This window comes from Myxocyprinus asiaticus, chromosome 7 (genome assembly GCF_019703515.2).
Source record: "Myxocyprinus asiaticus isolate MX2 ecotype Aquarium Trade chromosome 7, UBuf_Myxa_2, whole genome shotgun sequence".
NCBI classification, from domain to species: Eukaryota; Metazoa; Chordata; class Actinopteri; order Cypriniformes; family Catostomidae; genus Myxocyprinus; species Myxocyprinus asiaticus.
In genome coordinates, this window is record NC_059350.1 from 35,809,490 (window position 1) to 35,833,184 (window position 23,695).

A 23,695-nucleotide genomic window follows, 5' to 3' on the forward strand; every position below is an offset into this window, starting at 1 on the left:
AGAGGTCCTTTCCTAATTACTTGATCACTGACACAGAATCGCTGTGGTGTGTGTGCTTCTGTGTACATTAATGACCCCGGTCAGATCACAAAGGTTCCGCCCTATTCCAGTCAGCATTTAAAACTCAAAAGGAGCTGAATAAAATGTCAGAATCTAATGTCAAATTGGTAAATGCATTAATTGAGTTAAAGAAAAATTAACGCATTAAACATTTTAAATTAATTGCATGCGTTAACACGTTAATTTTGAAAGTTATACAGCAACAGTACTAATATATATATATATGTGTTGGCTTAACACATTCCATGCTTAAAAGGCCACTAGGAGTCTATAGTCGCATCCCAAATAGCATACTTTTGCACTATTCTGTGCCATTTTGTAGTGTAAGTTGTGCGAGTAGTTTGTTCGCACTGAAAATGCAACAAAAAGAAGTGTACTACGAGTACCTGAATGATGTATTTTTCAACCCAAATTATGACAAAGTGTCGTTGTGCTGGTCCAAAATCCTGCTCCTCATAATTGTACATTAAACATGAAATGTGCATTGCACAACATTATAGCGTTCATTTTGGACAGACAAATTGCTTGTCGCCATTATCTTATTGCGTCATATCTGGTTAAGACACAAATACGTGCGTATGCATGGTTAATGAATGAGACCTAATATCTGAGAACAAGGCAGAGCAAGAAAGGGAAAAGAAGCAAGTGAGACCAGAAAACGAGAGTGAAAGACAGGTGGAGAGTGAGAGAGAGAGACATTTTTGTGCCACAAATCATATTTAAGCATTTGACATGTAGTTCATGTTCTAAAGCAACCTCTGTTTACTCCCTTGTCAAAGAACCAATTAACACACACACACACACACACACACACACACACACACTATTTGGCATTATGCTGAGAGCTGTTGAAGATTGCTGATATGTTTCTAACCAGGCCATGTCTCATCTGACAGCCAGACAAGGTTACAGCAGACATCTGTCAGTTAGGTGTGTGTGTGTGTGTGTGTGTGTGTGTGTGTGTGTGTGTGGGCGGGTTTGGGTGGTTTACGAGGACTTTTTTTTTTTAGGTTACAAACTGGTAATTACAAGGGTATTATGCTATATATGTGGTTTATGAGGACATTTCTAGTGTCCCCATAATTCAAATCGCTTTAAAACATACTAAACAATGTTTTATTGAAAATGTAATGTAAATTCAGAAAGTTTTTTTTGTGAGGGTTAGGTTTAAGGGTATGGTTAGGGGATAGTACAGTATAAAAATCATTATGTCTATGGAGAGTCCTCGTAAGGATAGCCGCACCAACGTGTGTGTGTGTGTGTGCGCTTGTATGTCAATATTCAGGAGTTTTCCATGGAGGCCAGATTTACTCAATCACAGATTGTCAGGAAGAAATGAAAGGATCTGAGTTCTCTCTATGTTCACAGGTTTGATCCTCAGAAGGGCTTCTGGTGCCAGCTGCTGGAGGGGGGCAGGATTAAGTGTTTGGGGAAGAGCAAGGGCCGCAAATACCCAGCCATGGACTCTGAGGTACCACCTTACAACAGCACCACCTCACAATTGTAAACTCTGTGCAAAATGGAGCCTTTAATCTTTAATGAATGATGAATGAACTGCATTATAGAGGCATGCCATTATTGAGTAATATGGGTCAAGATAGAGAGAGAGAGAGAGAAATAGACATAGCTAAAAGAAAATCAAGAAGAGAATTCAAGTCTTCATGTGTATTTGAACTCAAAGTGACCTCTGACTGTTCAATATTGCAACAGCTCATGTACTGAATAGCTGATATCTACTGAACAACTGCTCTCACTCTTTTGTTTCACAATCCTCCTTTCATTTTCCTTCTCTATGTTTTTTCCATTCACACAGCAAAATACCAATAGAAGGAGTAGGAAGGAGTAGTTTACACAAAAAAAAATACATTCTGTCATTATTCAATCCTGTATGCTGTTCTTTTTCCATGGAACACTAAAGGAAAAATGTTGAAGAATGCACAGTACATGTAGTGCACCTGCAACACATTAAAAGCAGTCCATATGATAAAAAAATAGTTTTCAAATCTATTAAAATATATAAAAAACAGAAATTTCATGAGTTTCATGAGTGAACTATTCCTTTAAAAGGGCACTATTATTGTTCTAACTACTACTGTAGTTAGTGCTTAATTTAGTTGCACCACCAGTTCTTAACTAAATATTTAGACAGTAGGTTGTATGCTTTCTGTAAAGTAATCGATTAGAAAAGTAATAGCACATAAATGCTCTGAAAACATTTTAAGAAGATTGTAAATAGACTATACCAAAGTCTATAACTGTTCTGCTTACTAAAGATGCTTTCTTTCTTTTTCTAGTCACGAGCCTTTCTCTCCAGGTTCTACAGGGATCAGAACATTGAATTATCTAAGCTGCTACACAGATTGGGTCAGCCTCTTCCAGCCTGGCTCAGAGAGGAGCTACAGAAGGTCAGGTAGCCCTAACCAAACCACTGCTCCTCTGGGTCAAAGCTCCAGGTTCACACCTCCAAGCAAACTAGACACTTGAACAGTACTCAGTGCCTCCCACCTGCAAGCTTGTGGAGCAAAGGTCAAAAAATGCAACTCACCAAACACTGGTGCTTCTGGAAATTTAATATGTCCATGGCAACATGAATATTTGCTGCAAAAGGTAAAATTTTGAAAATACACAATAGGCAGTGAAATACAATGATGTAACTGTGACCCTTGAACTTCACATGCAGCCGAATAATGACTGCATAAAGACTGCATATCTGAAAAAAATGTAAACCCTAACAGAATTCACACTATATTTAATGTCACTTCCCCCATCAGACACTGGACATAGATTTTATACTTGATAAAGAGATTTAGAACTGAACAATGTCTGGCACAACCACTGTTCATAACCTCACTTTTGCAAATATATCAGTCAATCAATGAGCCAAGCATAGTGAGGATGCTAAATTGTAAGAATCACTTACAGAGAAATAAAGAGCACAGTGAAGTTGGAGTCTTTCATTTTGCTGCATTAGCTTTAAACTGGTCAATGGAGTGATATCATTGTGATGTCAATGTCTCAGTCCATGTCTCAGTTTCTGTTTCGTTAGACACAATGGCCTGAGGAGTGAGAATCATTTAGGTATCAGTTTGTGTGCGCGTCTGTGCAAGGGCAAATACACTTGCACGTATGTGCGTCTAGACGTATGTCTGTAGCCAGGTAGCCTTAGCTCCGCCCACTGGACTGCAACTGGTTGGCTGATGGATTTGAAATGTGACTTTTATTTTTTAAATTGTTTTGCCTCAATACAGTGAGAAAGTGTTTTGAAAAATATGTAAATAACTATATATATATATATATATATTCAATAAACACTGGGAAGATTCATGTTTCAGTAAAACAGTCCTTGCAATGTTTTGTCTCTGCGTTTTTTTGGATGTGTGGTTGAAAATGCACTTATCAACAAGTCGCAAGATGGGTACACAGAGATGGGGAGGTATACAAACTAAAGACAAAGAAGATGAAAAATCCATCATATGTTCTTTTTCTCTGAGGTCTGAGTGTTTTTATATTACTTTAAATCTTTAATGTCTTTCAGAAAAATCCTACAAATGTGAAGCTAATTACAGGCTGTAAAGATGTAGTGATCATTTTAATAAACACACAACCTGTGGCCGATGTGTAAAACTCTGTGCCAGACACTGGAATTCTGTGGAAATCTGCAAATTTTCTGCAGAGTTCTGTGGGCACATGTTCCATGAGCACCTCGCCATTAGTCATGCTAAACACCCAGTAGAATACTTAAGTGAAGTCTAGACACTTTTACAGATGTTTACTGCTAAATGTTTGACTTAAACCCATGAAGTGCATTTTTACAAAATGTTTCTGTACCCTAATTACATAAAATATCAACCAGTAAGAGGGCTGGCCCTCTCTCAGACCTGGGGCCTCCAAAACTAATAGAACTTGGCACTGCCAAGTTACAAGGAGCTTGATAAACATGTCTTTAACAATAAATACAATACAGTTTGATTGGTATAGTTAGGTCAGTCTAAGTCTGTGGATTTAAAACTTTTCAGGTCTAGTACCTTTGATCAAATCTGATCAAACCATCCAAGAACTATCTATTCACAGCAGTGTTCCTGGCCCTTTAGAGGTCTGAGGCAGAAACCTACCAAAGAAACATCTAAAATAAACAGATATACAACAGTAAGATTGAGAAATTACTACAAATGCATGTGACATGTTAATATAAATTTTTTGTAGTCTGATTCAAACAAATATTTGGCCTACATGTAGCCTATCCTAAAACTCTTGTCTGTCTAGAAGAGTCTGCAACTTCTCTGTCAGACTGGTTACATTATCGATACACTAAAAGCTTAGAGATGAATACAGTGTTTCTGCATCAAACGCAGGCAACTCTCCGCTTGCCTTCAGGAAACTGAGAATCTAGATGCCGCGCATATACTTTGAGGGTTTTTTGTTTTTTCACGTGGACGGCTGAAATTCTGGAGTAAACAAAAAGATCGTTGGGGGGGTTCATGCTGTCTCCGTGTTTATATCCGCATCTCCTGCTGAACGCATTTAGATGTGCTCTAAGGTGTGTAATAGCCTTTCTTCCCCCAGTACTCCGGGCCCCCCACAAAAGGTCCAGTTGTACCCCCTTATCAGCGGCCATGGTTACGCATTACACGTACAAGCTATACTAGTAGGCAGAGGCAATTTATGGCATCTATTGCTATTTGCACTTACGAAAAGCAAAAAAGCCTCTTTTTGCAATAAGTGCAGATACTATTTTGACTCCTAATTAAATACTAACATACATTATCACTGCAGTGTGCTTATTGTGTTTATTTAGAGTCCCACAGACACCATACACATTAACCCCTACCCCTAACCCCAACCTTACCTTACAAATATTTACAATGGTTTTACTACAGTAACTATAGTATCACATAGTATGTTGTAGTAAAATCATAGTAACCACAAATTTAAACATGGTTAGTATATTAACACTATATTACAGTAGTAACACCACTGTTGACTGCACTAAAAGCTTCTACCAAAAAACATGGTTAATACAATATTACTATAGTAAAACCATGGTTAATTTTACCCAGATTAACTCCCTGATTGTTGAAGTTGTATGAAATGTACATTTTTATATGTTTGAATTGATAAATTCTGAAAGCCATCCATGTCACGGCTGCCTGAGGACACCACAGTTTGAGAACCATTGATTTAGAGCAGTGGTTCCCAACTTGGCGTACAAGCAGTTTCCAGGGGTATGCAAAAGAATTAGATTTTACTTGGTTGAGCCTATAAAAAAATACTTATTTATAGTTTATATGCATAATTTGTGCTATTTACAAGTATTTAGGTTAATATATACAAGTGCTAAAACCATACTGTCTCTTTAAGACTACTGGCGGTTCAGCATTTTGTTTTGGTTTTACGAGAGTGAAGTCCTAAGCCCCTGATATTTTTTCACTTAACAAATAAAATATGTTTTATGACTTTGACTTTGTCCGCCCAGTATTCCGTCTGTCCTTGATGAAAAGCAATGAGCGCTGGCCTGGCTGTGGTCTGCAAAAATGACTGTCAGTTGGGGTTTAAAGCCCCTCGCATATGTAGCCAGCTGTTGAACACTACCTGTTCTGGCCAGTAGATGGGACTGTTGTCACTGGGCAGGTTTTATCAAACCATCATGCTTTGTTTCAAAGAATGAGAATGAGGTTCGTACATTGTAATGGAACAATGTTCCTGTACATTTTACAAGCTAGATGTTACAAATATTTTATAGTTGTTTTTCATATAGCCAGATATAGCTGTCTGATAACATCAGTTACTGTAACGTTACTTACTTAGTGTTGGGCAAATCAGTTGTTCCTATTTGAGCTCAACAAGCTAGCTAGCTAGCTAAGGCATTCCTGAAGTGACTGTAAAATCAGAGATTAAATGACTAGCTTGCTGCACCTCAGTTAATTAACCACTTTGTCCAAATTAATATGCCTGTAGGTTTATAGTACATTGCTTGGAATATGCTACCTACAGGCTGACATCTTAAACCATATTATAAGTAATAATTTTAGATGTAAAGTCATGCAGAAAATGACTATATTTTTCTGGGGAAAAAAAAAGACACTGCCAGTCAGGAGAAGATAGGGAGCTCAAGAGGTATGACATGACACTCGACAGACCAGTACATGAGAAATAGATTGATTTATGCAGACAGTTATTTTGAGGATTTATTTATTTTTTAGTTTACAAGTGAATAGTCATCCATACAATATAAATACATTAGTTGGTCATTTTGGGGGTTAAGCCCCTTATTTCTTCCAACCTTAGCCCCCTTTATAGATAAACTAAGTACCCCCCTGGCACCCCCAGTGGATGCTGCATTTAATGCATTTTGAACAAACACAATTATGATAATTAGAGGCCACAAGACCTCCACAAGGTGGCGCTGTAACACTCTCTCTCTCCCCCTCTCTCTGTGCTTTGGCAGAATAGGTCTTTCTTTCATGGATTGGTGCTGAAAGCCAAAACAATGTAACTGGACAAAGAGTTTTAGAGAAACTTGGCATATACTGTTCTCCATTCAAAATCATGCTACTCTATTCCCCACTCCATGTTTGACTCTAGATTTATATTATCCATATGGTTCCAATTCTACAATTAATTACTGGATTTGTGTTTCTGCAAAACTCTTGCATGTTATTACATTTAGTGAACAAATTCAGATAGAATTTTTGTCTACTTCACCATGCAGTGAACATCAGATTAATACTAACAATCTGCATTAATTACATTTTTAAAATGGTTAAGTCTTTCTCATCATGAACTTGTCTCCGTAGAGATTAGCTTAAAGGATATGCATTTGAAAATGCAGTCAACACACACACACACAAACACAATGGCCCTGTGTTCCGATTGTTACAGTGTTGTGTAAACAGACTTTTTTAAAAGTATGCGCTAACACAGCAATGTCATTCCTGTACACACTGATTCAGACCACTGTGTGAACACACACACCCACAGAGCAAGCTGGACTTGCTGAAAAGCTGGGAAAGTTGAGCCTTTCTGTTTGTATTCATAAGTACTAAAGCTAAGATATTCGTTCTATGTTAGAGACTTCCTCAAAGAAAAGATGGATGTGCAAACATCCAAACCAACTCGCAGACAGCCACAAATTCAGACATCGCTATTTAGATAGAGTCTATTGATTTTAACAAACTTGTCCGATAAACTCTCCTTCTGTTGAACCATTTTTCCCCTTTCTTTTCTCCTTTTCTTCTCATTCCATAGTTGTTTGTTAGCCCAGTGATCAACACATTTTGACAAGTTGACAGTACTTTCAAAATAAGGTACTATATTCTTAACAAATACCAGTGACAAATGTTTTTACCAATGAACACATTTAATGCTCCAAACTGAGGTTACAAGACAATTGTACATTTTCAAACATTTTAAATTTTTGTGGGTTTTTGTTTGCTAATGACACTTCAGCCCTCATGAATAGTGCATCACATGCCACAGGACGTTACAAACTAATTTTATGCAAAAACTATAGCATCATACCAAGTTCAGAAATATTTAAACATACATAAGACAATACTAAACACAACCCAAAATAGAAATGGAATAAAACTGAATTTATTGACCCTGTGTGAACAAATAACTATTTGTTTATTATTATTTTCATTGAACAGTTAATTAACAGGAGATTAGAACATGACTGATTAATGTATTAGAAAAACAGGAAATATACTAAATATTAGCTCAGCAAAATGATCGCAATGTTTCTTTACAACCAAATAATGACACACTTAAACAGACTGCCTAATTTCAGTCCTTAATGGCTAAGACAAGATATGCTCCTCGTGATCTAAAACAAAGAGGTATAAACATTTGTAAAACGGTTTGCATTGCACATAATTCCCAAATTCACGTTCTCTGGCATCTGTAAGAGAGTGTGGAACTGAGAATTGTAAAGATATTAAGCAAACACACTTCCAGTCAAAAGTTTGGACACACTTGACTCAATATATGTTTTATGTTTGAATTTATTATATTTAAAACCTTTTGATTTAAAGGCTTATGCTTAAATGATTAAACCATATTGGTTGAACCATATAGTGAAGGAAAAGCCCCCAAGTGCACAGCATACATGAGAACTCCAATACTGTTTAAAAACACCTTATGAAGCTAGTTGAGAAAATGGCCAGATTGTGCAGAACTGTAATCTAGGCAAAGGGTGGATTCTTTAAGGAAGTTAAAAAAAAAACCCAACAACTTTGATTTGTTTAACATTTTTGGTCACTACACTATTTGTATATTTCCATTTGTGTGATTTCATAGATGTGATGGCTTTACTATTATTCTAAAATGTGGAAAACATAATAATAAAGAATGACTAGGTGTCCAAACTTGCGGCTGGTTTGTGATATCCTTTTTGTCTTCACGTTAAGACGTGTCAAGCCCCAGTCCAATTACCATCACGAACATCTGACCTATAACAAATTATGTCATTGTACATGTGATGGAGTAATGATGTCACCTAATGTGCTGATGAGGTGATGTGGTTGGTTACTTAGCAGTGCCATGGTAACCATATCCCAGGAGTGTAAAATAAACATACAGTTCTTGGCATGAAATCCAGAATTTTCCCACTTCACCATTTAAGTATGATGTGATTTCAAGTCATCAGAATGATCACAAAGTTCTATATATGAAATCGGAACATTACTCATCCCATTTTGTCTCTTAATGGCACGGAGTATAGAGTCAAATAGTCACACTTCCATTACCGCCTTCAGTAATTAATTCCACACTAACAATTGTGGTCCCTTTAACCTAGAAGTGTTTCAGTTTCAACACCAAAATAAAGAAAAAGAGAATCAAAGTAAAAGAATGAAGACCTGAAATGATACCAAATTAAGACTGCTGGATGCATCACTACAATAATGGTCCATTACAACTGTCACAAAATTTCAGTGCAAAATACAGTTTTGTGATGACTATTTATGCCAGGTGCAACTTATTACATAAGGCAATAAGCAGCTTTTTTCTTTGATGTTAAAATACATATTTGGAATACTAGAGTCACTTTGTGCTAGTGTTTTGAGTGTGTGCTTGAGTTTTAAACTATTAAAGTTTTATCTGAAACATAATTAGCTCTTACTTTAAAAATGTGCATCATTTCTTTGTCTGCATTGTCACAATGTCTTTTATTGGTTGACTGCAGTTTTTATTAAATCCTATTGGCCAATGACCTTCCTAATCCAGGGCACAAAGGTGGACACTTTGGTGTACACGCCAGGTGCGTCTTGCAGTCGACAAGCATGACCCCAAGATGTGACCCCATATACAACCCAATTTCCGCTTGCCCTCTCACACACTAATGGACCACCACTATCTCCACGGCAACTGTCCACACGGTGGTCATCGTAGGAGGAGCCAGCACACAGCATTCGACTGGTAAACTGGTCAGAATAGCGTTGCTCACACTGACGTTTGCTCAACACAGAAATTGAGGCCTGCTGAAGAGTTTTTGAATATGCACGACCTGAGAAAAGGGGAGAGGGAGAGAAAATCCATTAAGACCACAAGTGCTTTGAGTTTAACTACTGTATATGCTAGGTGCAACAAAATTAACATATAAGAGTAATTCTCATGAAATATATAATAAAAATGTCCTCGTCCTGTTTTACTCCAAAATCAAAAGAAACAAAGGTCCATTAATATTTTTTACATTGTGACATTATTTTTATGGCATGTATGCACATTTAACCCCCAATTCTCTTTACTGCAACATGAACAAAAAAAGATATTAAAATGTTAGTCATAGTTCATAGTAGTACTCTTTTGGTACTACCTTTAGTTTTCACTGATTTTAATTTAAAATATAGTTCAACACCATCTTTTAACTGTAATATAGTATAAAAAAATAAAACTGTTGCGGTGATAAGAATCATAATTGAAAACAATGGGAATAGTAAAAATAAAACGTCTCAACACGTTATGGTAATGTAATTTACAGAGGGTAATATATATCTTACTATATATATATATATATATATATATATATATATATATATATATGTACACAGCGGCAAGGAAAAGTATGTAAACCCTTTGGAATTAGCTGGGTTTCTGCATTAATTGCTCATAAAATGTGATCTCATATTCATCAAAGTCACAAGTATAGACAAAGCAAAATGTGCTTAAGCTAAAAGCACACAAACAATTATAATCTTTCATGTCTTTATTGAACACATCCCATTCACAGTGCTGTGGAAAAAGTAAGTGAACGCTTAGGCCGAAGACGTTGGCAAACCTGGCATCCAATTAATGAATAGAGATTGGAGGTGAAGGTTAGAGCTACTTTGACTTATAACAAGCACTCAAACATTTTGAGTTTGCAATTCACGAGAAGCATCTGCTGACGTGTACCATGCCTCGCAAAAAAGGGATCTCAGAAGACCTACGATCAAGAATTGTTGCTTTGCATAAAGCTGGAAAGGGTTAAAAATTATCTCGAAGAGCTTAGATATTCATCTGTCCACAGTTAGACAAACTGTCTATAAATGCAGACAATTTAGTGCTGTAGCTACTCTCCCTAGAAGTGGCCGTCCAGCCAAGACAACTCAAAGGCACACCACAGAATGCTCGATGAAGTAAAAAGAACCCTAGAGTGACAGCTAAACATTGAGTCTACTATACGGAAAACATTAAACAGGCATGGTGTGCATGGCAGGACACCACGAAAGAAGCCACTGCTTTTCCAAAAAACATTGCTGCCCACCTGAGGTTTGCCAAAGACCACCTTGACACTCCACAACACTACTAGGAAAGTGTTTTGTGGACTGACGAAACTAAGGCTGAATTGTTTGGGAAGAACACGCAGCACTACTTATGGTGTAAAAAGGGCACCACATACCAACATGAAACTATACCAGCAGTGAAGCACGGTGGAGGGAGCATCATGATTTAGGGCTGCTTTGCTGCTTCGGGGCCTGGACTGCTTGCCATCATCAAGGAAAAAATTAATTCCTATGTTTATAAAGATATCCAACAGGATAATGTCAGGGTGGCTGTACGATGGAGCTCAGTAGAAGTTGGGTGATGCAGGAGGAAAATTACCCTAAAAATTGAAGGAAATCCACTACAGAATGGCTTAAAAAAAATTGAATCCACCTTTTGGAGTGTCCAGGTCAGAGCCCAGACCTTAAGCCAATAGAGATGCAGTGGAATGACCTCAAGAGAGCCGTTCACACCAGACATCCTAATAATATGGCTGAGCTGAAGCAGTTCTGTAAGGAAGAATGGTCCAAAATTCCTTCTGAACATTGTGCGGGTCTAATCCGCAGCTATCGGAAACGCTTGGTTGAGGTTATTGCTGTCAAAGGAGGATTGACCAGTTATTAAATCCAAGGGCTTACTTGGAAGCTTACTTTTTCCACAGCACTCTGAATGTTTTGTGGGATGTGTTCAATAAAGACATGAAAGATTATAATTGTTTGTGTGCTTTTAGCTTAAGCACATAGCGCTTTGTCTATACTTGTGACTTTGATGAAGATGAGATCACATTTTATGAGCAATTAATGCAGAAAACCAGCTAATTCCAATGGGTTCACATACTTCTTCTTGCCACTGTATGTGTGTGTGTGTATTTCATTATTTATTTTAGAATTTATCATTATTATTTATTTTGAGATGATTGAATATGACCAGGACATTTTCTTGACAGATTACGTGAGAATCACGCATATTCGCACTTAAAATATACAGTCTTCCTCTTCTAGGAAAACAGACCAAAAATACTGATGACTCATGTTAATCTAATCATATTTTTGTCCAATCAAATGCTCTATGGAATAAGAATGACCCTCTTTATGCCACAACCAGCAGGTTGATTAAAAACAAAATGTTAGGGACTGGCAGCCTCACTTTCTTTGTACAGTATGGAAAAAAAGTGCATGGTGAATGAAGCTAACATTATGCCTAACATATCCTTTTGTGTTCCACAGAGGAAACAAAAGGGTAGTAAATGATGCCAGAATTTAAGTCAAGAGAGTGCTCCATCCTGTTCACTTGTATGCACACGCACAAATCATTTCTCGAAGCCTGGAAGCGATCAAGCTTATCTGTTCACATATGCAATGTGGTGTGCAGTCACTTTTCTGCCAGTGTAATCACACACTTCATTCATCTTACTTGGACTACTTTAATATTCTGTTCAGAATAATAAAGTCCACTTACTGAGAAAGGAATACTTTAAGAGAGAGGACTGATGAAAATCAAAGACTCATGCAAGGAATTCACTGGTGATTTACAAGAGAACACGACCCATTAGAATTAAAGCCCAATATCAAAGCATGTCAGAGATCCACACGATAATCTGTATATGCTTGACACTGACATTGTGATTACACACTACAATTTCTTGATGATTTCCTCATGCTGTTTGCTGTCAAGCTCTGACTAAGAATTTTGTGTGATAAACATCTGTGTGGAAGTTAACTCCTGTTGTGTTTTTCTTTTTTTGATGAGACTAGGCAGCTGGATTGATGTGCCCATAGAGGAGATCTGTGTGTTTAGGCCAATTTGCTTTAAAATATTCCTCCAATGATAATTTGTGTTAGTAATAGTATTATGTATAATTGATGTTAGTTGTTTCAATATTTAGTAATCTCTCTGTCTCACAGGACATCTTGTTGGACAATTACACTAATGAATTTCACAGCCTCATTGTCCCAGAGAAGACTAACTTTTGTGATTATGAACACATTGAAATGGTACTCACGTCATATGCTCATACATAAAACGAATGCTTACAATTACCATCATGCATTCATATGCAAACACAGCCCTGTTTAAGCCACCCAGCAGAACAAATAATTAAAGCTGAGACTAATCTGTCTCATTGCTGAAAAACAGATGTTTTATAGATAAAAATCTCTCATTAAGGGAACAACACTCAATCAGAAACACAAAAACTATTTTATCATGTGCATAAACCATCAAAAGTTTCTAACAATTACAACGCTGACAATTGTTTAGTCTGTAAATATTTGCATACATGTTGCCTAAATTCAGATGTGTACTTGTCACACCATTTTAAAAGTGAATGTGTGCTGCTGAGCTCTACACTGACAACTCTGTAATCATATTCAGGTATCTATTTTCAGTAGCAGATTTGTGTCTTTGCTGTTACGTCAACACAAAAATTATTTTATAAAAGGGATAGTTCTATCTCTAACACTATTCTTTCTGATGTGGAAGTAAAAAAGTGGAGATTTATAGTAAAAAAGGACTTAAATATCGATCTGTTTCTCACCCACACCTATCATATCGCTTCTGAGGATATTAATTAAATCACTGGAGTCGTATGGATTATATTTATGCTGCCTTTATTTGCTTTTTGGACCTTCAAAGTTCTGGCCACCATTCACTTGCATTGTATGGACCTTCAAAGCTGAGATATTTTTCAAAAAATCTTCGTTTGTGATTAGCAGAAGAAAGAAAGTCATACACATCCAGGATGACATGAGCGTGAGTAAATGATGAGAGAATTTTCATTTTTGGGTGAACTATTCCTTTTAGTAAGTGCTAGATAATCCTTGTAATCACACGACAACATAAATGTGTGTCTGTCTGTGTGTTTTAAACAGTGGGCGAGAATGACACAGCAAGAGAGTGATTGTTTTAGACAGAAGAAACTAGGCTGTGTCTCAGTGAGATCCTTTTACAGTGTGTGATCATCTTTTACAGCTGTTAGTTCTGCTTTCACACTGTCTGATCACATCTTATGCCTGTCTGCTTATGCTACTGAACAGAGCTAAAAACACCTCCCTCATCTTACACACACACTCAGAGTTCCACCTCTAATTAAACCAAAGCATACATCAATTCAAGACAGACAGTTTGAGGTTTCATGTTGATGCTTATGGCTGTCATGTTGTACCGGAAACATATATATTAAGTAGTGCTGTCAATTTAACATGTTAATTAGGTACAATTAATTATAAACTAAAAAATAAACACATTAACCAAAAGATTTTCACAAATGAACAATTCGTGACCCCCTTACCCATATGTAAATTCCACAATAAGCAATTTTCCTACTATCTGAGCAATTCAAGCTTGAAGTACCACCTAAATGCAAAGCATATTATTATTATGAATTATGCAGTCAGTGCAGCCCCTTCTACTACAAGCAACATGCCTTGTCCAAACCACACTTACCGAGAGCAGGCAGCATAAAATGAGTAAGGAGCCATTCACACAGGACATGTTCTTGTGTTCAGTGATACAAAAATTAAACAAACTATATATTAACTTCTATAACCACTTTTGTCTATTCAATGCTTAATCGCCAACCACTATAATGTAATGTCCCTCAAAATGATCTTTGTTTGGGGGGTTTTCTCAGCAAAAAATTTTAATATGCAAACAATTGACTGACAGCCCTAATATGAAGACATGCTATAGTGGATGTGTATTATAATCCACTTAATAGTGTATATGGGAATGTTTGTCAATATGTATGTGTTTGTGAATGGATGAATGGTGTGTGTGTGTGTGTGTGTGTTTCATGGCTTCTCCTACCCGTGTCCCCCCAGCCCGTGATGAAGCAGTTGGCAATTCCCTTTGGCACTCTCTCCTTCCGAACTGGCAAGCAGGCAGGCAGGACGAAACGACTCAGCCTGACGCACTCGCCTGTGAGACCCCTGTGAGCTCTGTGGCCAGACACACGCACCAGTGCCAGGTCATAGTCATTGCTGTCAGTGTGGTAGTGTGGGTGAAGGATAATCTTCTCCACAGCATACTCTTCTTCATACTCCTCAGGAACCAGAGAGTGATAATCACCCACACGAACTTTATACAGCCCGGTGCTGTTACCATACCTGAGAAAAATCATATAAGAAACACATAACTACACTAAGAATCAGACTAGCCTTAGACCAAAATATCAGCCAGGCCCATTAATAGGTTGATAACTGTGCCCGCTTGACTGATTGTGTTAGTTCCAAAATCTACTAACAGACTTGTCATTGCTAGGAATGGGTATGGTAGTCAGGGCATGCTTCCCTGTGATTTATTTATTTTTATTTAAATAACTTTGTAAAGTGTCACCGCCTAATTTACCTCTGCTTCTCAACCTATCTAACTATCTGAGTTACTACTAACATTGGGAAATAATGCAAGTTTAAAGTGCTATAATAATTATAACAGGACTGCATCATTAACATTTATAGGCCAATACCCTGACATCAACACAACACAAGGCAAAAAAGAATGGAAACAAATAATACAGAAAGTATAGTAGCACACTGCAAATAGGTGAGTTTTTAATTGTACACAAAGGGCACATACTTTCAAAAAGACGCATTTTGTGAAAACTGAGTTACAACTGAAATTGGGTCTCTTAAACTATGAGCTGTCCTGTGACAGAAGGATTTGGCTGAAAACTATGCTCAGATTCAGATAAAATGAATTGAGACAATTTTGTAATGCACAATTGGCTGGAAAATGAAACTTTGAAGCCATTTCTCTCAGTTTTAATAAGTGTTTAAATGCACACAAATACGCTGATAACAACCAAAAATATATCTTTTTCAAAAAAAATCTAAGAATGTTGGTAATGTTGTAAAGTCAGAAGGTGTTTACATGCAGAGTAAAATGCTTAAGAAGCTCATGACCTCACCCTGATAAAAGAACATGGTTTAAGGCATGTACATGACCTTAAACATTGTTTGCATTTTAAGCATAATTGGTGTAAGATCATGCATGTAAACGCTCTCACTCTTGGTGTAGCTACTGTGTTTAAGCTTTGTAGGGCAGATTTTAAATGTGTTTTTGAGATGTTTTTAAAAGAATAATTTTTACTTGACACACCAACTGAAAAAAGGGATGTGATGCAATGCCCAAAGATGTCTGTCTGATGCATATTAGCACCCCAAGTACTCTAGACAAAATGCTAAAAGAAATGCCCATTCCCATTCCATGGATAGTGCTAATTTTCTTTTTTCAAATATAGTTGAGTGAACTGAGTAAATACTGAGTAAAATACTGAAATTCTAATTTCAGCAATTGTGTGTACTGGTATATCTCCTTTGCTAACATTAATTTAAATATAAGCATTATATTGGCCATTTGCCACTCTGGTCTCTAGGTCTCTAGTTTTAGCACTGATTATTGAAAAAACAACCAATTTAGCCTATTTCACAAGTGAATTATCATCAGAAATGTAAAAGGGAAACATCACAGGAGTGTAAAACATTCTGGGGGGAATTCACTTAAGGAATTATGCAGATCAAGCAACGGCACAAATGTGCCCAGAAAACCTGTACTGAACGCAATTTGCATAAGCAATTCTGATCTTGCAGTATATAGTGGAGGATGCAGCCAACCACCATTTTCTGATACACTCTGCCATGACTGAACTGCATTACACACTACTGTGATCCAGACACCTGAATCATCTCTTTAACAGGCTGAAAGTGCGCTTGACTACACCACGCATCTGGAAATATGCCAGGTTATAACATCTTCATAATTTTGATGAATTACTGCTGATATGATTGACAGAAAATGCACAAAACATCTCTTTTAAATAAAATGTATTTTACCGCCTACTTTCATCCGGTGGTAATAGTAATAGTAAAATGTAGTAAATTATTAATAAATTGTGGCGGGCAAATTTTGTGAATGTTTATATATGTGAATGTTTATGTTTACACAGAAAGGAGGCATGTTTGCATGGAAAGGAATGCAAATTAATTTAAATACTGAAGAGGCAACGCAGTTTCAGCGCTGACTGCGCCTACTTAATCTAGATTGCGGGTGGATATCGAATATGACGCAGCTTTTTGCACTGAAATAACAAAAAAAATGTAAAAGTGCCGCAACTGACTTTGCTTTGTGCCACTCAAAACACATTCTCCTCACATGACAAATCAGGTCCCTTCCTCAGGAAGTTCATGTCAACTGATCTTGTGGCCCCAAAGCCAAACCATGTGCACATACAACCACAGCCAAACATTTGCAAAATACACTCCCGGTCAGTTGGTGAAAACAGAGACATACAGGAAGTCTTCCTATTTCATTAACACAACACTATGACATATAAACGCAAAGGTGGAAAGCCTCTTGTGCTTGCCAGTCTTTTAAGGGTTTCTTTGCAATGGTCATATATTGCAATATGCATAAAATGATGTAATAATTCAAACTTAAGCCTAACAGATGAATACGAATGCAACTGAAAGGACTTTAAAAAAGCAATAATCAAGAGCTTTGGTTTTAATGTTTTTATGTTTGTATTTATTTTTACTGTCAGTGACTGTGTATGTATGCCCTCCTGTCTGCTTGTTAGTGATTGAAACCATTGCTGTGTAATGGAAATATGTATCTGGTGCCAAAGAGAGGGACAGCAGTGTCCCATTACACAGTCAGGCCTTTTCTGGAAAAAGGATCTGCCCTGTCCGGAATGACACTCTTGGCCAACAGCAGGATCAGCACCACATTCCCAAAGCCTCTCTTCATCGTGAGGTTCCGGAAAGGGCAGGTCTGAGCCTGTGACACTGTATATATTAAGCTTGGGATGTTCAAAATGCTCACAATTTTTTTTTTCCTCTCTCCTTTTCTCCCCAATTTGGAATGCCCAATTCCCAATGTGCTCTAAGTCCTCGTGGTGGCGTAGTGACTCGCCTCAATCCGGGTGGCAGAGGATGAATTTCAATTGCCTCCGCATCTGAGACCATCAATCTGCGCATCTTATCACGTGGCTTGTTGAGTGCATTACCGCGAAGACGTAGCACATGTGGAGGCTTCACTCTATTCTCTGCGGCATCCACGCACAACTCACCACGCACCCCACCGAGAGCAAGAGCATTATAGTGACCACGAGGAGGTTACCCCATGTGACTCTACCCTCCCTAGCAACCGGGCCAATTTAGTTGCTTAGGAGACCTGGCTGGAGTCACTCAGCACTCCCTGGATTCGAACTTGTGACTCCAGGGGTGGTAGTCAGTGTCTTTACTTGCTGAACTACCCAGGCCCCCACAAAATGCTCACAATTAACTTTAATACTTACTGTAATACTGATGTCAACACTGGCTATTAAAATGTTATTCTGTGGGATACGGCTTAGTAGGAAGTGCATGTGTCCCGATAAGCTGCACGGTGGCACATATGTGCAGGTAACTTGAGTTCGATCTGGATCATTTCCCAACCCCCACTTTCGTAATCTTTTGCTATAACCCGCCACTGTCCTATACCATTTAAGGCAAAAAGTCTATTAAAATAATTGAAAAATGTATTATATAATTGATTTAATTTTAATAATGCTGAACAATCAGTGATTAAAGGGATAGCTTATCTGTCCTCATTTACTCACCCTCATGTTTTTCCAAACCCGTATGACTTTCTTTCTTACATGGAGCACAAAGGGAGAAATGGGGGACTGATAGCCTCAGTCATCATTCACTTTCACTGTATGGAAAAAAGATGCAATGAAAGTGAATGGTAACTGAGGCTAACATTTTGCTTAACATCTCCTTATGTGTTCCATTGACAAAAGAAAGTCATATGCATTTGGAACAACATGAGGGTGAGTAAATGATGACAACATTTTATTTTTGGATGAACTATCCCTTTAATTGGTGCGCAGATATCTTCACCAATCTCACCTAAGTATTAACTGGCTTTACACACCCTTTGAGCAATAAATTTCCATGATTTTAACAGTTGTTTCTTATTATTGAATAAGGATTTATTTGTAATAATTTTTATAGAAACTGCATTCACAAAGAGCAATTTCTAGACAATCTCATATTTCAGAAAAACATTATATTCACTTTATAAATTTACATGACTTGTCCATGACTTGATTGTATTAATTTCTATGATTTTTCTAGGTTGTCCATAGCTGTAGAAATACTGTATAAAGGTAGTTCAGTAATACACAAAGATTCAGAAGCCAGAAGCTGGATATGTTCAATCAAACTCTAGATTGTACATTACTGCAGTTCTGTCATTAGGGCTTACAGTACATAAATACCTACTGTACATTGCTTCCTCAGACCCTTAATATCACACTGGTTGTAACCTCAGAGTTTAATTATGGTTGGTCAACAGCCAGAACTGGGCATACAGCATAAAAATAGTTTAGCGATAATGTGTGTGCGTGCGTGCGTGCATGCGTGCCTGCATGCGTGCGTGCGTGTGTGTGTGTTTATGTGAGCTATTTTTGCAAAAATGTCATGTTACCCTCCATAAACTCGGAAGTGAGTGACTAACTTCAGTCCTCTCAAGTTAAATGATCTCAAATGATTTAAAAGAACTGTTTTGCTGTTCTGGATGCTAATAATTGCATTCTTGAGAAAGTGTGTGTGTGTGTGTGTGTGTGTGTGTCTGAGGAAAAAGAGGGAGGGGGCCACAACGGTATCTAGATTTATAGATGTGTGTGAGAAAGTGAGACAGCATGTAAGTAGAGGAAACTTTAGCAGTAGTCTGGTGTCATGGATCATATTTTGAAAGCTCAGAGCTTGGACTGGTTGATAAAAAACAGATCCAATCTTACTTAAACCTCACACACTGCCACAGGCTTTTTGCTAAAACCCTTTACTTAAATGTAACCCTAAAATGCCAAGGAAACTCACATTAACACACATTCTTCACAGTAAAGTGGAAATTCAGCACATGCCTCTGAAGACGTAGTATTTGTGTGGATGTGTTTTTTTAGGAATATAGCTTACAGATTTCTATTGCTTCTCCTCTGACCTATTACTGGTATTCTTCTTCACACTGAATAATTAACTTATTTGTACAAGGCTCTTAAAAGTTTGCAAGACTGAAAATGTTTTTGTAAATGTAATATTTTCAAATTAAAATGACTGTCAATGCAACTCCATAAACTCTAATATTAAATTTGGGTTAACCTTTTTTTTTTTTTTTTTTTTTTTTTACAAAAGGTTGTTCCTAAAAATAAATAAGTAAATACAAAATTTAAAAATGACTTCACTTACAATTAGTGATGGTTGCATTGTGAGTTCTTCACAATCTAAAACAAAAACTCTTAAGAAGGTTGAACACGTTTGCTGTTTGATGACAGGCGTTTGCTGTTTGTTTCATGAATACAATATGGTATTTGCCATAGCAGTGTTAATGTGGTTTAGAAACAGACAAGGATTATGAAGTGACTGTTTTAGTGTTATAGACAATGTTATACAACAGTTAGTTCTGGTCCTTGAATCTGATTGGATGAGCGGTGTTCCAAGAGTGCTGATATACAGCTGTATCATTCTGCTTGTCTGTGTTCGTGGCTTTACAAATGGTTCCATTGTTTATTTTAATTTAGTTCACTGATTTTTTCATTGACCATTTTTCGAGATTACTTCTTTACACCAGTAGATGGCGACAAATGAGCATCTTTTATGTTATGAGAAAGGCCGTCAATTTAACGCATTTATTTAAAGTGATTATTTTGATATGAAAAGTAACATGTAAAAAAATTAACGCAATAGTCTTGTCCCTGACCTGTACGTAAATTCCAAAATCAGGAATGTTCCTATTATAGGAGCAATTCAAGCTTGATGTACCACCTTGATGTATTTGTGAATATGTGACAGTAGAGGTCAGTAAGCACGACTCCAGCTGTACAGGCAACACACCTCCTCAATCCAATGAGCAGGCAGCTCAGCCTACCACAGATGATGCGCTCTTGCATTTAAAAATTGTTGGACCGAGCACAACAAAATGTAGGGCTCTCAAGACGTATTTTTAAAAGTTTCAAACTATGTTGAATTTGACAGCATCCTAAAAACACAGTGCTTATGACTAGAGATGTTGAAAACTAGTGAGACGTGACACAAACACAGTGAGATGCTGCAAAAACATCTGTCTGACGCATGAGTAAATAGACAATTAAAATTAGCGCAGACAGAAGAAGGCCAACATTAATAGACCAAACTCATTGTTTAAAAACATTACAGTGCATGCGCAGTAAGTGGTGGCAGAAAGCCAACAAACTGTTGTGTTCGATTTGACAGATTAGACAGCTAGTCCCAGCTAGCTCCACTAAATTTAGCTAAAAAGATTTAATACAATAAAATTAGCCTTCAGGTTCAAAGCTAGTTAGGTTTGGGTATACTACTGCTAGTTACACAGCTAGTTATAATCATTGATTAAATGAAAATATGATACAAAGCCATTATAAACACAGAAATATTCTTAGTTTTACTATTATTATAATGATATGAGTTAGTAACATACCTGTAATAAAATGTTCGCTTCAAAGCCACGAGTTGGAAATTATCTCTTCAGTCCAGCTCTGTTGACGGAATCCGTTAAAAGTGAAGCCCTTGGTTTATGACATTGCGATTTTGACAGACAACAGTGCAAACGTAAATTTTGAAGCCGTAGTGAATTGCATACTTTTTTTAGATTGTATGCTGATAGATTGTACACGGTGGCTTCAAATTTGACGTTTGAGGTAAAACTGTGTGTAATTTATGTTGTAGAACAAAACGTCCACATATTGTCAAGTAATGTTTACCACAGACCTTATTTTACTCATAATGTGAAAAACCCCATTATAAAAACCCATAGGAAAATAAGCCTTCAAGGTTCGCCTACAAATTGACATCATGGCTGCACAGATTTATAGAGTTATGTTCAATACTATGCCAATAAAACTAACAATATTTAAACTTTTTAGCTACTTTTTTTGTCTAAATGCTTTACTTATCTGCTGCCACAATATATGTATATGATGTAATGTACTTGAATTATCTGTATTATAATATTATTACTATACACTCACTGAACACATTATTAGGAAAACTATGGTCCTAATAAAGTGTCTGACGTGGTCTTTTGCTGTTCTAGGTTCTAGGTTCAAGGTTCGATGTGTTGTGCATTCTGAGATGCTATTCTGCTCACTACAATTGTACAGAGTGGTTATCTGAGCTACTGTAGCCTTTCTGTCCGCTCGAACCAGTCTGGGCATTTTCCATTGACCTCTCTCATCAACAAGGTTTTTCCATCCACAGGACTGCCGCTCACTGGATGTTTTTTGTTTTTGGCACCATTCTGAGTAAACTCTAGAGACTGTTGTGCATGAAAATACCAGGAGATCAAAAGTTACAGAAATGGTCGAAATTACTGAGATCACATTGTTTGCCCTTTCTGATGGTTGATGTGAACTGAATGATTTTATGCATTGCACTGCTGCCACACGATTGGCTGATTAGATAATTGCATGAATAAGTAGGAGTACATGTGTTCCTAATAAAGTGCTGGTAAGTGTGTATTATTCATTATGTACTAAATTATATTTATTTGGGGGACTTTCTCAGTAAATACTGATATATATGATTAATTGCGATTATTACGATTAATTAATCAGCACACATGTAATTAATTTGATAAAAAAAAAATTCGGTTGACAGCCCTAGTTATGAGTGAGTCATTGAGTCTGTCATGCTTATTCTGTTGGTTTATGTATTTCATGTCTTTTATTTTGAAAGTTTAGTTCCTGTTTCATGTCATGTGGTTCCCTTGTCATGTGATTTCATGTTTCCCTCCAGGTTCATGTGTCTTGTTTTCATTGGTTTATTGTTTGATTATCTTGTTATCAGTTCTGTCTGTTCATTGGTTCCCTCATCTTTGTTTTACCCCTTGTCCATGTATTTAAGCCCTCATGTTTACCATTGTCCTTTGTCAGGTATTGTGTTTGTGTAGCTTAGTCAAGTCAAGTCTATGTCAAGTCGTTTATGTTTGTTATGGTTAGGATTCAAGTTTTGGATATCACTTATGTAAATAAACTGCACTTGGGTTCATCTTTACTTCATCGTCATCGTCTTCGTCATTGCCAGCACCAGCGCATTGTTACAGAATACCTGACTGACACAATATGAACCCAGCGGTCCAACTCCTACACCTACGTCAGGGGAGTCGTCCCCTGGAGGATTATGTGGAGGACTTCTGTGCTCTGGCCTGCCGGGTGGACTTTAATGAAATAGCCCTCAAGGACATTTTCCGGGCAGGTTTGAGTGAGCCAGTATCCTCCTTGATGCCTGGCGGTCGGAGTACTCATGGCCTGGCTCAGTATATCGACCTTGCCCTGCAGATTATTGGTTCTACGTTCACTGTAGGGAGGCAGATGCCGAGCCAGAGTTCCACGTCATGGCCGCCAAGCCAGAGTTCCACTTCATGGTCGACAAGCCAGCGTCCCACGTCATAATTAATAATAATAATAATAATTTTCTTTATTTATCACACATTTGCACATATACAGTGAAATTCTTCTTTTTTCACATATCCCAGCTAGGCTGGGGTCAGAGTGCAGGGTCAGCCATGATACGGCACCCCTGGAGCAGATAGGGTCAAGGGCCTTGCTCAAGGGCCCAACAGTGGCATCTTGGTGGTGCTGGGGCTTGAACCCCTGACCTTCTGATCAGTAACCCAGAGCCTTAACCGCTGAGCCACCACTGCCCCATCATGGTCAATGAGCCAGCGTCCCATGTCATGGTCGAAGAGCCAGCAACCCACGTCTTGGTCAACGAGCCAGCATCCCATGTCATGGTCAACGAGCCAGCGTCCCACGTCATGGTTGCCGAGCCAGCGTCCCACGACATGGCTGCCAAGCCAGAGTTCCTCGTCATGGTCGCTGAGCTAGCGCCATCTTTAG

At 37.6% G+C, this 23,695-nt stretch overlaps 2 protein-coding genes across 3 annotated transcripts in view; one reads left to right on the top strand and one right to left on the bottom strand.

Moving 5' to 3' along the window:
- The window catches only part of LOC127444370 (bifunctional heparan sulfate N-deacetylase/N-sulfotransferase 4-like), a 128,571-nt gene extending 125,179 nt beyond the window's left edge, over nucleotides 1-3,392 (top strand). For both annotated transcript variants that reach the window (XM_051703686.1, XM_051703687.1), the window contains 2 exons: nucleotides 1,429-1,531; nucleotides 2,355-3,392. In XM_051703686.1, the coding sequence (XP_051559646.1) occupies nucleotides 1,429-1,531; nucleotides 2,355-2,474 (223 nt within the window). In that variant the 3' untranslated portion in view covers nucleotides 2,475-3,392. The remainder of the gene's footprint in view (nucleotides 1-1,428; nucleotides 1,532-2,354) is intronic.
- Nucleotides 3,393-7,418: 4,026 nt separating this feature from the next.
- The window catches only part of prss12 (serine protease 12), a 61,892-nt gene continuing 45,615 nt past the window's right edge, over nucleotides 7,419-23,695 (bottom strand). The window contains exons 12-13 of the mRNA XM_051703698.1: nucleotides 14,611-14,909; nucleotides 7,419-9,565 (exon numbers count right to left, since the gene is read on the bottom strand). Coding sequence (XP_051559658.1) covers nucleotides 9,258-9,565; nucleotides 14,611-14,909 — 607 coding nt within the window. The 3' untranslated portion in view covers nucleotides 7,419-9,257. The remainder of the gene's footprint in view (nucleotides 9,566-14,610; nucleotides 14,910-23,695) is intronic.